The 15326-nt window shown below is 43.6% G+C and overlaps 1 protein-coding gene across 1 annotated transcript in view; it reads left to right on the forward strand.

The window, feature by feature from the left end:
* The window catches only part of LOC144800360 (vitamin D3 hydroxylase-associated protein-like), a 352351-nt gene that overhangs the window by 144081 nt on the left and 192944 nt on the right, over positions 1–15326 (forward strand). The window contains exons 5-6 of the mRNA XM_078671675.1: positions 11771–11977; positions 13597–13637. Of these exons, the coding sequence (XP_078527801.1) occupies positions 11771–11977; positions 13597–13637 (248 nt within the window). The remainder of the gene's footprint in view (positions 1–11770; positions 11978–13596; positions 13638–15326) is intronic.

Raw genomic sequence — 15326 nt, forward strand, 5'->3', positions numbered from 1 at the left:
TGTAGATGGGACATGTTGGGCGCCCCCCTCAAGCGGAGGAAGATTGTGGGGTCTATAAAAGAACCCTAAAGGCAAAAGGGTAATTTTCCCAGGATAATCCCCTTGATTTCTGCTACCTAATTGGGCCAGGAGAAATCTGACAACTTGCTCATTGTTGAAATTAGCAACTATGCAGTTGCCCCCCCCATGCTTCATAGAATGCCCTATCCATGCAGAACGTCTAGCCAATATCAGCTGGTTGCAAATATCCCAATCCCGTACCCCAGCTTCTTTCAGTTGTGTGGTGAGCCAGTGCATGGTTTTTGCCATGAACTGGTCGGTGGATTCTGTCTGCCCAGCCTGCTTGCCGGAACATTCCTCAAGACCACCACCAAAGGGGCGGCAGCCGGTGGAAGGTGAAGGGCTCGTTGGCCTTCTGGGTCTAATCTATGTACCAATCCTGCATGCATAGCAGAGAGATCTCGGCCGGTTGGCCCAGAAACAGAACTGGCCTGAATAACTTAGTTGAGGGTGGTAGAAGGTTGTGCAGTATCACTTACTATCCTTATGCATGGTCTGCTACCCTCGCTCCTTGGGGAGCTCGGGATAAACTTAGCAAATTCACCAGACATATTCCCTGTTTCGCCCATATTTCCACCTGATACCACAACACCAACATTAGGAACAGTAGCTTCCCCACCATCCCTCCTAAGTGATGGGGGCGATGGCCTTATTGAAGGAGGATTGCCCAGTGTAGGCTTGGGTATTGCAAGATTACAGGGCTCATCTGTTGTTGAAATTACAGGAGACTGATTAATTTTTTTGCCAAAGAACCCTCGATGGAGCTATAATTGGACATAACTTCTAGTTCAAAGTTTGTTAGTCTTTTCTCAATCAAAGTCAATCTGTCCAAAATTGGGGATAAACAAGTTGAGATTAAGTTCCCCAGTTTATTCACATAGCCTCATGTCCCTCTGGGGCGAGAGCACCTACTAAATCTAAATTCGGACCACCAGAGGAAGGCGTCGGAGGCTCTACTATAGGTGATGGTAGTAATGAAGCAGCTACTCCATTCTTGTTTGTCCTTTGCAATTTTGCGTTTTTCTGCCTCTGGCAGCCCCCTCCACGCTTCCTCTTCATAGATGGCTCCGGGATAAAATCAGAGGTTTGATGCTTAGTTTGGGGCACAGACCTTGTGGAAATACGTGGGAACAAGCTACTTGCTGTTCCCTTTTGTTTCATCCCAGTAGTCATTGAGATGATGGGGGCTTCTGCTGCAATAGAAACATCAGGTGTCACATTCCGGGAGTGGCTAACATCTCCTACCAGCCCAGAGTGGGTGTCTGTAACCAAACAGCGTCGGGGGTACGAGCAGACATAAAACCACCCATTGAAGATTCATTTAGAGTGGAAGGGATCAAGGGATAGGCGGCGCTCAGTTAGTGCAATCTCCTGGGCGAGGACCGAGCTAGCTCTAATTAGGAATTGGTCCCCGCCACAATACCGCCAGGTGTTGCGCCTCTCCCGGTACCCTCTCGCGTATTCATCCTGAGCTGAGTACAATAACAGCGAAATGCCGAAATATGGGTGCCTTCAAGGAGATAAACAATAAACTAGTGCAAACTGACCTTAATGTGTTGATTGTTAAGGGGTTTAGAGGGGAGGCCCAGCCCGGCCTCTTCCAGTCTCTAACGGGCTCAAACGGGCCGGCACTTCAACGCCGCGGAGGGAGAGGCAGCACTTTAAGCGCGATCACCACGCCTTTGCCTCACTCGTAGCACCTGCGCTTACTGTGGTGCAGCCTGGGAATTGTAGGCTCACACCTTGCGGCGATGCTGGTCCTGGGCGTGTTGGCAGCAAGGGAATCACTGAAGTTGCAACAGCAAGCAGGGACAAGGCAGGAAGAGGATTCCCGCAGTGGTGGCAAGCGGGGACAGGCAGAAAAAGTACAGGCTCCCGCGCTGCGGGGGGGAGAGGTAGTGCTTTAAGCGCGATCACCACGCCTCCCCCTCACTCGCGGCAGCTGCGCTTACAGTGGTGCAGTCTGGGAATTGTAGGCTCACTCCTTGCGGCGATGCAGGACCCAGGCGTGATAGCAGCGAGGGAATCACTGAAGTTGCAGCAGCAAGCAGGGACAAGGCAGCAAGAGGATCCCCGCAGTGGCGGCAAGCAGGTACAGGCAGGCAGAAAAGGTACAGGCTGTACTAATAATAGCTACATTTCATCCATGAGTTATTTTAAACACTTCTGGAAAGATGTTATCAGCTCTAAATATAAAAAAAACAACGCTGCTCATGGATGTGTAAAATGCAACAGTGAGAAGTTGCAATTGGAATATGAGCCCCACTAATGTCTGCCGTAGGTATAAGTAAAATGAGATAGAATATTTGAGACAACAGTGGACTGTGTTTCCCCCACTAAGATAGTTGGTGGGGCTGATTTGAATAAGAACATCATAGTTCACGATATAAGGGAGCCTAGGGTGGGTTTCCCCTCCATCACCTTTCCTAGTCTGTGCCAAACCTCAGGCTTCTCAGGTTGATATAGTACCATGGACTACAGTGAATTCTGTTTGCAGTATTTTCATCTTTAGGTCTCTCTTTACTATTCAATGCCTCACTCACTACTGGCGTGTGCCCTGCGATCTACAAATTTGCTATCATCCTGGCTCTGCTTCCACAACCATCACTAGACTCCACTAAACTGTAGAACTTCAGTCATATTTCCCCATGTCTCATATTTGTCTAACATTGATTTTTTTTTTTCAAGCGCCTCTTTTATTTACCCCTCTCATCTTACTCTTCTGAAGTCTCCTTTCTTGTTAGACATCAATGAATCTGTATAGTGCTCGTTTCAATCATTATCTGTCTCAGTTTCTTGGGAAGATTCAAAGTTGGCTGTTTTCCCCTGTGCACTCTGAAGGTGCCAAGGGCTGTGTCCTGGGCTCCCCGTTTTCCTTTTTATACTACACCGTTGTTTTCCATCATTTCTTATTTCACGTTTGAGTCTACCTTCTTTGTGGGTGACTCCCTCATGCTTTTCGCCTTTCATTCTTCCTCCACCATCTTTCCAAATGTGGGTGTCTGCCTGTCTTTCTGCCATGGTGGCATAGATGTCCTCAATTCAAAACTCTTCTTCATCACATATTACCAGTCCTCTTGAAATCCTTTTACACCTTCCCAACTGCCGTTCTCTACCTTACATCGTAGCCTTGGCGGTGCATTTGATCTTCTCTTATACTTCCTCAGCTTATCTCTCATGCCTCTAAAATGGGTAACATTCGTAAAATAACATATTTTTTCATTTTTTTCTTCTGTGGAGTTATTGCGTTGAAACGTTGTCTCTCTCCTCCCTGCCCACTGTTGCCCAGCCAGCTTTAGCCATTGACTGTTTGCATTTTGCAAATGTTTACATAGGACTGTAGTTAGTCCTCAGTTTAAACTGTCCTCAATGCTGCCCCTTTCTTCCTGTTGCCACTTTAGCTCTCAGCCACCCCAAAGTTACCTCCTCACTCCTGCAGTGCAGTATGTTCTTCTCGTTGAAGCATGTTATTTGGTGGCAGGTCGACTTTATTTTGGCTGTGCCAGTGCTTGTTGAATTGCTTCCCAGGCATCCTCTAAGCCAAAGACACGCTGATCTTACAACATGGCTTTGCACTTCAGACCCCTCCCCATGATTGTACAGGGATAGCCGTCACCTCGTGCAACAACAAAACACTCATGACCCATGATTAGTGTGGTAAATGGTTCTATGTATTTTCCCTCTCTACCACTTTATCAGAATGTCCTGTGACATCATGGAATGTTAGTGTGCCTCCCTGTGTTGAGATTGTCAGTTGGTCATCTGAGGCTGAGGAGCTGGTAGCTCTCTCCTGGTGGGGTTTTCTCCTTGTAACTTCCTATCCTGTAACCTGCCACCTTACTACCTGCTAATAAAGAGGGATCTACTACTACACCTGGACTACGCATCATTGTTTATGTACCACAATTTGGCGACGTTTCTTGAACTAACCTACGCTGCAAGGAAAGAAGAATACTACTTAAGGACTAAGCAATTTAAAAGAAGGAACCTGAACCTAAACTAAAAGGTAACGCCCAGCTAACCCCACCACTGTCCTATTCAACTTGGACAGCCTCCACCCTGGGCGTCTGTTTTGTGTTGGAGCTTACTGCCGTCCTACTATCATTTGGAGATTGTCTACCTCCACCTTTAAAAGCAAGTTTGACCCAGCTGGCCTGATCAACCTGTTGTGTCTCTGTTGCTTTTACACCTTGACAGTTCGCCCTCGCTACATTTGATGTGAGACTGGTGAGACAACTGCCTTCTCCCACGTTTCTTCGGTGAGTCATTCCTACCTTTGCCTTCATCGATACACTGGGCGCAAGCAGTACCCCCTTCACAACAGCCATCACTATATATAGTATCAGTCCTAACATACGTCTTTGGTAAACGTATTAATCTGAACTTAGTTGAAACTTCCCATGACAGACGTTTTTAGTCTATTTACTGCTATCTTTCAAACATACCAGCACTTGTTGAATTTGAGGCCGATATCGAAGAAGTTAAGCTACTGACTACATTGTGGTGAGTCATTAAATCTTTATTTTCTGAAAGTGACTGTGTGGAAGGCTTTAATATTCAACTCATCAGCGTATTTTACCCTGAACGAAAGGTCACGCAATCCATTATACTGTGTCTACGCTGCCTGCTTGATTTAATGCGCTCGAGTTTGAAAGTGCATCAAAGTTGACTGATGTTTACCTGCTTTGCGATGGGAGTCGCGAGACCGCTCATTCGTTGCCAACGGCTCTTTTGTTCACATCCGCTCTGCACTCCATGCTCTCTTCTGCCTTATTGATGACGTTTTCGAATGTGCATGGGAGTTGGTGGAAGACATAGATGACACCTATTCTGACCTCCAGTCAGGTGTTTCTACGTGTCTCTTTCTCTCCGAGTGAAGTCATCCGCTTAGTTACATGACTCCTACCAATCTCTCCTCTTTGTTGTGCACACGTAAAGAAGGAAGCCATTTTCGTTACCATAGTAACTGGTCTTCTGTGGAAATTCAACGCCTATCCTCTGTTGTGGTCTCAAGTTTACACGGCGCACCTGTTTTTTGGAATTGTTATAGTCAGCTGAGGAACAATAACACACCATTTTTTCCTTCAGTGAGATTTACACGCTGCTCGTGTGTATGTTATCAAAAACGTCATTAGTATCCTGGACTTGCCTGCATATCACTCCACGTTTCCTGTTGTGCAGTCACTCATCGGAACTTTTGGACAATTCCAGCCAAGAAGTCCTCGGGTGAGATATCGCTCACCGGAGCTATACTCATTTGGTTTTTTTTTATACTAATATTCCAGTTTGGTATCTCGATGTACAATGTGCGCTGCTGTGTGTGGGTTGTGCTTAATGGGTTGTTCCATCCATTTTTGGGGCCTTGTTTCTTTTTGTGTATTTTTGGTCAGTGGTTGTCTTTTGCTGTACCCTAAATTACTATGGCAATGTCTTGCCCTATGATGTACCCTTATGTAGGTGTGGGTGTGTGGCCAGTCAATGAAACTAGGGTGATGTTGTACCTTATGGAGTACCCTGTATATCTTTATATAGGGGACGTTGTAGTTTTGGTCTCTCGGGGTGGGTATCCTGTGTTTCACTCTGCTTGTGCAGTTAGGGTGTTTGTGTCTTATTAATTCCCCATCCATGTACTTAGGGTTAGTACTTATGGTGTACCCTTACTTAAGGGAAGTTGTGGGGTTGTGGTGCCAGTCAGTGCCTACATTTTGTTTTCTAGGGTCTTATTGTTACCCTTTGGAGAAGTTACGTTGCGCACTATTAACGTGGTGTACCCTTTTATTAGGGGAGGTTGTCTGCATGTAACTATTTTGCTTCAAAGATTAGTTTTCTTTGTGTACCTTTTTTTGGGGAAGGTAGTGTGCGTTGTCAGCGCCGCCATTAAGTGATGTTATCTTGAACAATTCCTACATTGTTCAATGGTGTACCCTTTTGTTAGGGGAGGTTGTGTGTATTGGTCTAAGTTGCATCACACTACGTGGGTAATCGGGGTGCGTTGTCAGCGCTACCTCTTGGTGTAGTTCCGCCACTTTTAATTGTGTGTGTGGATACAGTGTATTTTGTTCCAGGGGCGTTATTTTCCTCTGGTGTACCCTTTCCTGGAGAGTTGTTTTCTTCCACAGTTTAAAGGTTGCCTTTCTATGTGTAATCTTTAAAGGGAAGTTGCTACTGCACGTCATAAACTAGTCTCTTTTGCAAGGCATTCCTTTTTCTGTGTAAGTTGATAGTTCATCTTATTGTGCTTATTTCCATCTGCACTCATTTTGTCATTCAGTTGTTACACCCTGCTTGATTTGCCAGGTTCGCTACCTTGTTTTATTAAGGAGGGTGGATGGGCATGTTATGTAATTTGCATTCTTGTGTTTTGTCTAATCATGACCATTTATGCATCTTATGTTTATCTTTCTACATGCCTCTTTTTATTGTCCTTTGTTTCTGCTTTCACGCTTGAATCCTTTGCTTTTCTATTTGTCTCTTTGACTAGCTCTTGTGTCTACAGTCTCCTCTGAATCCTTCTGCTCCGTCTTGACTTCTAACTTGCTGTTGTTTATTAACGGAAGAGGATGTGTGGTAAATGGTTCTATATATTTTCCCTCTCTACCACTTTATCAGAATGTCCTGTGACATCATGGAATGTTAGTGTGCCTCCCTGTGTTGAGATTGTCAGTTGGTCATCTGAGGCTGAGTAGCTGGTAGCTCTCTCCTGGTGGGGTTTTCTCCTTGTAACTTCCTATCCTGTAACCTGCCACCTTACTACCTGCTAATAAAGAACCTGAACTACGCATCATTGTTTATGTACCACAATTAGCATAAAAGCCATTTATTAGGACATGGTTGCAAATGTACTGAACTTTAATCAACAAATAACATCAACTTTACTAATACAGAACTTCCCCATACATAGTGCGCCCACTCACGCCTCACGCCAACTTCCATTCCCCTGAACTCTCTCTTCACTTATCAACATACCGCACACTGAGTTTTCACCTGTATTCCGTTCTTCATCCCCCCGAAGGTGTGCATAAGCCCGCATAAGCCCGCATATGACTCTCTCCACCCCACCAAAACTACCGCCATCCAGAATAAACCCCAGAGGGCACAACCAGCAACTTCTCAACGGTGATTTCACCTGCACCATATACTCTTGTGCCACAAACTGCTCACCACATCACATAACTCAATCATGTAGTATGCATTTCCCATGCAAGACAGATGCACACCTTCATCCAAAAAACAAACATGCCTCCTCTTCCTAATGCCCCTATGTGAGATCATCAATCGCTGTATGCCTTACAGGCCCCTGCCTAACACTGCGTGGCACAAATTTAGTCCACACAATGCAGTCCCATCAACGTTCCTTTTGATTGCTTCATGATCCCACTGCATATGTTGTAAAAGTGTCAAACCAGATAACTGCACAAGATTGTTTTCCCCCAGATTAATCAAAAGCATATCATGGCAACCGCTTTAGGGAACCAACTTAGTCAACCAAGGCAGCAAATTACCACATCACATTCCACTTTTGCCCCAACTTCTGTATATTTGTTGGTCAGCATGCTTCGATGCCCAGTGCACAAAGGAATGTCCTTCGAAAACCAGATATACCCCGGCACTAATAATATTTTAATAATCAATTATTGACATTGTTAAGTCAGAACTAGAACATTTTTAAGGATACTCTAATAACAGAAAAAACAGGAAATTCAGTTTAAAAGGACATACATTGATTTATTTAATTAATTTACCTGGTTGGTATCAACATTTACATAGATGTGTTACAAAATAAGCAAGGACTGAAACACTTCAATCCTAGTGATACATTCAAAGGTAAAATATACTACAACGATGAAATATTAATCCAGTCATGTGTTTCCAAATTCAGTTTTTTGTCTTGTCGGACAAGTGTGACCATAGCAGCATTGACGTTCACTGGACGGAGTACGTCACCCGTGGAGCACCATAAACATCTTAAACTTAAACACCATACAATGGGAGAATAGGCTGTGCACCTGACACAAATCAAGTGAACCATAGCAGCATTGCCAGCCCCATGTATGGCAGTGGCTTCTTGTGTTTACCATCCTCCGAATCCTCATCACCTTTGACCCCCTCAGTGTCTTTCGAGTTTTCGGACTGGATCCTTTTCCCTTCAGTACCCTTCTTCCCGCCCGCTGGTCTGCACAATTCCTTACCTTTCAAGACTCATTTTGCCTTGCTCTTCCCTTCCATGACCACCCCGTCACTCACCCCCACAGACGGTGCTTGGGCGCTCCCTTTCATACCATGCCTGCTGTCTCGCAGGGGCATGTCGACAATCCGCTCAGCCCCCCATGTCGTCCTGAGGATCAGGGGAGACCGGGGCCAGGCCCCAAGGCTGCGGCACCTCCCCCCCAAACTGAGAGCATCCTCGGAGCACTTCCGCTCCTGCCCAACCAATGCTGCTCAGTCTTCCCCCTCCTGTGCCCGTTATCAGAAAGGCATGCCACGACTGTAGCAGCTACACCACCCGATGTAGACGTGTCGGGCGTGAACTCCACCCACGCCTCTTCTAGCACCCCAGGCCTCAACAGATCCTGATGGCCGGCTGCACCAAGAGTGTGCAGCACGGCCCTTACCTCTGTGGTGGTCGGCAAGGCAATGCCCCTGCTCAGAGATTCGCAGAGTTGCCACCTGCCCGGAATGCCACTGATGCCTGAGGTAAGAGGTAGGTGAAAACCTCACTGACCCTGTAGAGTTGAAACCGAGCCCAGCAACAGGACAAACTTTTAAACTTATTCAACCCCCCTAGTGATGCAGAGTCCAGAAGAAGCAGTATACGCCTCTCCTGACTCTTATATCCCTTAACGAAATCCTGCCCATTCCCCCCTCCATCTGCCTATGCCTATCCATGTCCTGTTTCTCAGTACGAATCACCCGGGATAAAGACTAGTCTGCGACTTGCTTCCCCCGGGTGCCATCATTCTCCTAGGCATTGGTATCTGTGTCGCTCTTAGTGTGGGTCTGCACTTCAGCGCCATTGCTTCTGTTTATATCTAGGTTCCGGCAACCAGGCCCGGACTGGCCATAGCGGGCACCGGGCAATTCCCCAGTGCGCCGCACGGGTGGGGGCCGGTTTTGGGCCCCTGGGGGTCGATTTTGTTACAGGGCCTTTTTTGCAGAATAGCTGCAAAATCGGCCCTGTAACAAAATCGGCCGAAAACCGGCACTGGCAAAGAGCTCGGCAGCACCCCCAACCCCCGGGCAGGGGCGGCCTAGCTCTTTGCCAGGGCCGGTTTTGGTTCCCAGTCCGGCCCTGCCGGCAACATTTCCAATACAATGCATAATCTCACCTTATTTTGGTAATTTCATGTTATGATTGTTAAGTGAAATTTCCTAAATTACACCATTATGCTGCCCTGCGTAATTACATGGCATTTACAGCAAAAATGTAGTATGAGATCACGGAAACAACACAAATGACCAGATTGCGAGTGGCTTCTTTTTTGTGCTGCTTGTATTTTTCCACTTTTTTCACACAAAATATGTCCGTGCATACAAAATGGCAATCATGGTGCCTCTCTGTGCATTCAGACACATGCACGTACGTATACATCATCACACTGGGGCTCCTTCTTTCTGTTCAGCAAAGGAAATAACCATTTTTCTTTTGCTAATGCTGACAATGCTGAACCGCATCAGCAAAAAGCATTGACAATACCTTTTGGCTTGGACAGTGATTGTTTATCTTTGAGCCGAACCTGTGGAACAACTTCACAGTAAATAGTAGGGGTGCATCAATCTTTTCCTCTTTTAAACATTTCCTAAATTACCTAACAAATCATGAACATGTGACTAAAAGCAGTTTTAATCTCTGTTTATATTATCTCCTGTAGGGTTTAATATCTATTTATTTATTCTTTGCTCTATACAGCACATTATATTTAAACATTATAATAAGTACAATACAGAATATCAATGCAAGTTTTCCTCTCAATGATCATGGCTAGATTTCGAGTAGTGGAGGACTGATTGACTCAGAAGACCCTCTATGATGTCCATTTGGGCATTAAATGAGAGTTGAACATGTATATGAGACAAACAAAGATTAAGAGTTCTTAAAATTCTGCTCGATACTTAAATACTGTGCATATAATTGTACAGTTTATTACAATGAGCGATACGAAATGCTACTTGTGGTGTTTTTCTGGTTGACCATATTTACTATTCATACAGGAGCTTTTGTATTGGGTATAATCTATCCTCTGACCAATACCTATTTGTTTGATGTACATTTTTTCAAAATAGTTAATTTGTAACCAATATACCCAAATCCTTTATGGTTACCATTGATTATTGATACTTAGCTGTGTGCAATTGGTTTCCGGGCACCCTGAGGAACGCCTGCGGGACGAGGGGCCAGATGTAGTAAGGCTATTACCGGTCGGTAACGGTCGAAATCGGCCGTTACCGACCGGTAATGGACTTTTCCGATGTAGGAGGCACATTTACCGATTTGGTAAATAACTAATCGGTATTTACAGAATCCTCATTTACCGATTCGGTATTCACTGAATCGGTAAATGAAATGTAGGAAGCACTTCAAAGAGTGCTTCTGGACTTTAAGGATTCGTTATTTACCACCAACTATTAGTTGGTGGTAAATAACGAATTCCTATGTAAATGCAAATCTGTGCATTTACACCTGTGCCATGTGACAGACATACATGTCCTTAGGGCATGTATGTGTGCCACATGTGCAGACAAGCACTAATCAGGGGTGTAACAGGGTGTCAAAGTGACACCCTGCCACCCTTGACTTTTTCCCAATTTTACCGAATCGGTAATTACCGATTCGGTAATTGACATTCATTCCTATGGGCCTCCAGGCCCATAGGAATGAATAGCAAATACCGAATCGGTGGAATCGGTAATTACCGATTCGGTAAATACCGAATCTTAACGATTCGGTATTTTTTACCGAAAAATTATCTACATAGCATTTACCGATTCGAAAATACCGAATCCGTAAAATTCGGTATTTTCTAATCGGTAAATGTCAATTACCTACATCTAGCCCCTAATCAACTGCAGTTTCTAACAGCATTGACACAGTCCTTGGACCTGAACATGGAAGGCATCTAAACTCTGTGGCACTTACCCACTTCTAAATCCCGAAAGAATAAAATATTAGTCCCTTTGTGCACCTTGGATAAAAGATCTCAGTCTGACTTTCACACACCATGCTATAGCCTGTGCGGGTTTGCATAGGAACCAAATGCAACATGTGACGCAATATGTCAGAACTATGGGAACACAAATATCAGAACATTTAAATAAAGAAGACACCTAAAAAACTTTATTGCACCTGCACCTAAACTGTGAAGAATGATGGTTTTCTACAGCTCCCCATTACATTGCAAAACATTTCAGATACTCTCAAGTTGCCTCTTCTATGAACCCAAATACTCTCGGAGATTTGTATCCAGTTTTCTAGTACTCATTGCCTGCTTTTTATCGAGGTAGTACTCTGCAAATTAAAGTAGAGTCATGTTGTTGTTGATAACTCTATGAATATAAGCACATGTGAGCATAGCACGGACAGATACATGTATGCTTAAAGTATGAGAACTGTGGCTCTCCATATGGCTCTAAGTTGGCTAACAGCTTTTGCAAAATTCTGAAAAATATGTTCAGTTATTTTTAATTATATCTCGTTTTGTTTCACTCAATTTAGTTATGACTGCAGCAACCCAATTCACGGGCAGACCCTCAATCCCCTGAATCACAAGAAGACCCCCGGAGGATCATCAGGTGGCGAAGGGGCTTTGATTTCCGGAGGCGGATCAATCATTGGGCTTGGGACAGATATGGGAGGAAGTGTCCGCTGTCCATCCAGTTTTTGCGGAATCTGTGCACTCAGACCAACAGCATATAGGCTAAGGTCAGTTAAGGGCACAGCATTTTTGATGGTCATGGCACATGATGTGGGTATTGGCAAAACTTTTATGGTAGTTTGTTTACCCTCCTCTCCGAAAACAAACTTCAAATAGGGACTTTTATATCACAAAATGACTTTTCTATCAACTAATTGACTTTTATTTCATGGTTGGTAGATGGTATTAAGATTCAGAAGACAACCAAAAAGTTGTTAAATTATTATAATTCAGACCTTAAATGGTAAAGTAAAGCAAAAGGACATTATGTGCTTATTCTGTTTTTCATAAATTCTGTTATGCTATTGCATTCTCACAAACGTAAACAGCATAAAATAGTGATACTTTTCAATAGAAGTCTTATTTTGAGCTTAAACTAAGTACCTAGAAACTAGAGATGACCCAGCAGCAAAGGTCCATGCTAAACCTCCAAGTTCAAAGCCACAGCTCCAGCAGTACTGGCAACATGGACAGGGGAAAAACATCTCATAGGGTCGTGCTCTACAGAGCACAGGAGACTTGGAGTGACTACATTTTCAGCTCAAACAAAGGCTTACTTGGGCCACTGCTTCTTATGGGTGGCCCCATATGTTGACTGTGCCTCCTTGACAGTGCCAACTTTCCTGGGGCAGCACCCATCACGCATGTACATGTTTTGTCCCTGCCACTGTGCATTATGAGGCAGGCTACTGCCTCCTCCACCCATCTCGCACCCTCATGTGGGCAGTCAGTTTGGAAATGATTGGCCTCTCGCTTTCTTTCCTGGGTGGATGAGAGCAGTGGGACAGGACTGTGGCCTTACTCCTCGTGCTTGAGGGACCTCTACCCACTTAGGTGCAGGGATCTGTTGAGGGAGTGCAGCGGCTCATCAAGGCTGGAAAACATTTAAGATCGGGGCTTCCTTATCTCAAGTGGAGGAGAAAAAAAGTCTCACACTTGGTCGCTAACACTGGTTAGTCCTTCAGGGGGGACACAGTAGGCTACTGGCTCCCTGGTGGGATAATCAGGAGACCTCTTAATGTGGTTAGGATTTTTGGGAATGCTGCACAAGAGGGTCCTACTTTTTATAGCCCTCATAGTCCTTTTATACAGGCCTTCATGCTTCTGGAGACACACATACATATGAGGCTGCCAAAACTGTTGCAAAACATTGTTTATTGCAGCATCCGATGCAATAAAAACTATTTGTCTAATCCATTGGACCTTTGCTGCTGGGTCATCACCAGCATGGATTCCTGATTTTCTTTTAATTCACCCATATGTGACTAATATATATTTTATTGAATTGCAATTATATTGAATTTTCCACAACATTTTCGCACGACCTGCTACTACTAATCAGGCACATTTAAGTAAGCTTTTATGCGTGGGGTTTTAATTGCCTGAGTTTGATCTGAGGTCTATAAGGAGACTCTCAGCCAAACCAAAACTTAAAAAACCTACCTCCTTACCTTATGCTTGCCACCTCTTTCTTTCAACCTACAGTCTCTACCAATTTCTATTAACTCCTCTCTTCAATGTTTGAACAATTGTAAACTGATAGAAAAGATTAAAAAGTTTTGACCTTGATACTGTGCGTTTCTACTTTTCAACTATGTGTTTTTTATGTTATTCTTTTCCTTTTTAGCATCCTTGGTATGCGAGATCCTGTAGATGGACAAACTGGAGGTATATTTGACATACACTACTATTTCATTGTTATGGATATCTATTAGGCATCACCCAAACCCTTGTATCACTAGCAGTGCCATTTCAATAATATTTTCTGCAATAACGCAGGCAAGAAAAATTGTCCCCCCTGCTTCTTCTTTCTTCTTGTGCTCATGCATGATATATTGATGCCCGCCCATGGCTTAATGCTGACCATCCTTGCACATTATGTGCAAGTTTATGGTGGCCCCAGCATAATGGTGCCCAATTTTAACAGATCATGAACATTACTGGCTTAATTGGGGCCATCTCTTGCATAATGCTGAAATTGGTAGCATGTTATGGACATTTGATAGTGATACATGGGCTTGCCGGGCAGACTTTGTCCATGTGTGGAAGCAGTGCCTGTAAGCTCTTGATAAATATGGTCACCAAACGTCTTTACAAAAATGAAAAGGTGGTATTTTAGGACAGAACCTGCGGTTTACTTTCTTGAAAATAATATTATTTTGTTTGGGAGCTTAAGTTTAATTTATCTAGATGAAAGCTTGAATTTTAGAGGGAAATGTGTGTACTTTCAAAAACGGATAGAGTTTTGGGATACAATTATGTAATTTCCAACATTTCTGATTTTGTTTATGTTACATCCTGGTAAGGAATTCCAGAAGACTTGGATAGGTTACAGATGATAAGTTTATTCTTCTTAGATGGTTTGATAGGTTTTCCAGTATATAACTAATCAAAGCCCCACCAGGAGCATCCTCGCTGCTGCTCAGCCCAGGATCCAACTGACAGTCTACTCACAGCATACCAAACATTCCAATGACATCACATTCACTCTAACATTCCACTCACACTGGCTGAACAGCAGAGGCAGAGAAACAGGGAAGATGTAAGGTAAAAACCTAGGATATAACACACCTTCCCTCTTTATAAATTTAAATTGAACAAAGAGAAAGCAAATGTAAATACCAACATTGCAATAACATCACCGTATAATCAATAACAATTGCAGTAGAAAGATTGCAAAAGCACATAAGTATGAAAAACATACTAAAAATAAGCAAGGTGAAATGTGACGTAAAAGTAAGCAATGAAGGAAAACATGTAATAAAGTATAAAGTGAGAACAGTATGACAATAAAACATCATGAAAGTAATACAAAAATAGAACAGACACACATCTCCTTCCTTAGCAGAAAATTGAAGTAAGAAGTTTCCAATCATCAGAGATACAAGAAGTTTCAAAAGGAAGGAAAGAGTAAAAGAACGGAAAGCAAACTGAGAAAATACATAAGTAAGAAGAAATAATACCACGAAGATTAACAAGAAGTAGTGCACAAGCGTAACCACCACAACTACACCAACTGGCCAGGCTAGCGAGAAGTAAGGAACCACTGAACACATCAACAGGAAGAAGGAAAGAAAGAAAAGTTAAAAGTAAAGAAAACAGGTGACGTACACCTAACACATCAACCAAAAAGGAAGACATGTAGAAAAGGTCTGCGATCTGCGTAAACTATACCACATCAAAGATAAGAGTACAGTCACACCTCAAGTTAGACCACAAGTGAAAATTGCAGGGAAAGTGCGGTCTGGGAAACTGAACTAGACAGCAAAGAAAATTCAGTAACACCTTAAATTAGACCACATAAATAAACCTGCGTACAAAATTATAATTAAACAGTAAATATCAAGTATTCAAGTC

This window comes from Lissotriton helveticus, chromosome 1_2 (genome assembly GCF_964261635.1).
Source record: "Lissotriton helveticus chromosome 1_2, aLisHel1.1, whole genome shotgun sequence".
Taxonomy (NCBI): Eukaryota; Metazoa; Chordata; class Amphibia; order Caudata; family Salamandridae; genus Lissotriton; species Lissotriton helveticus.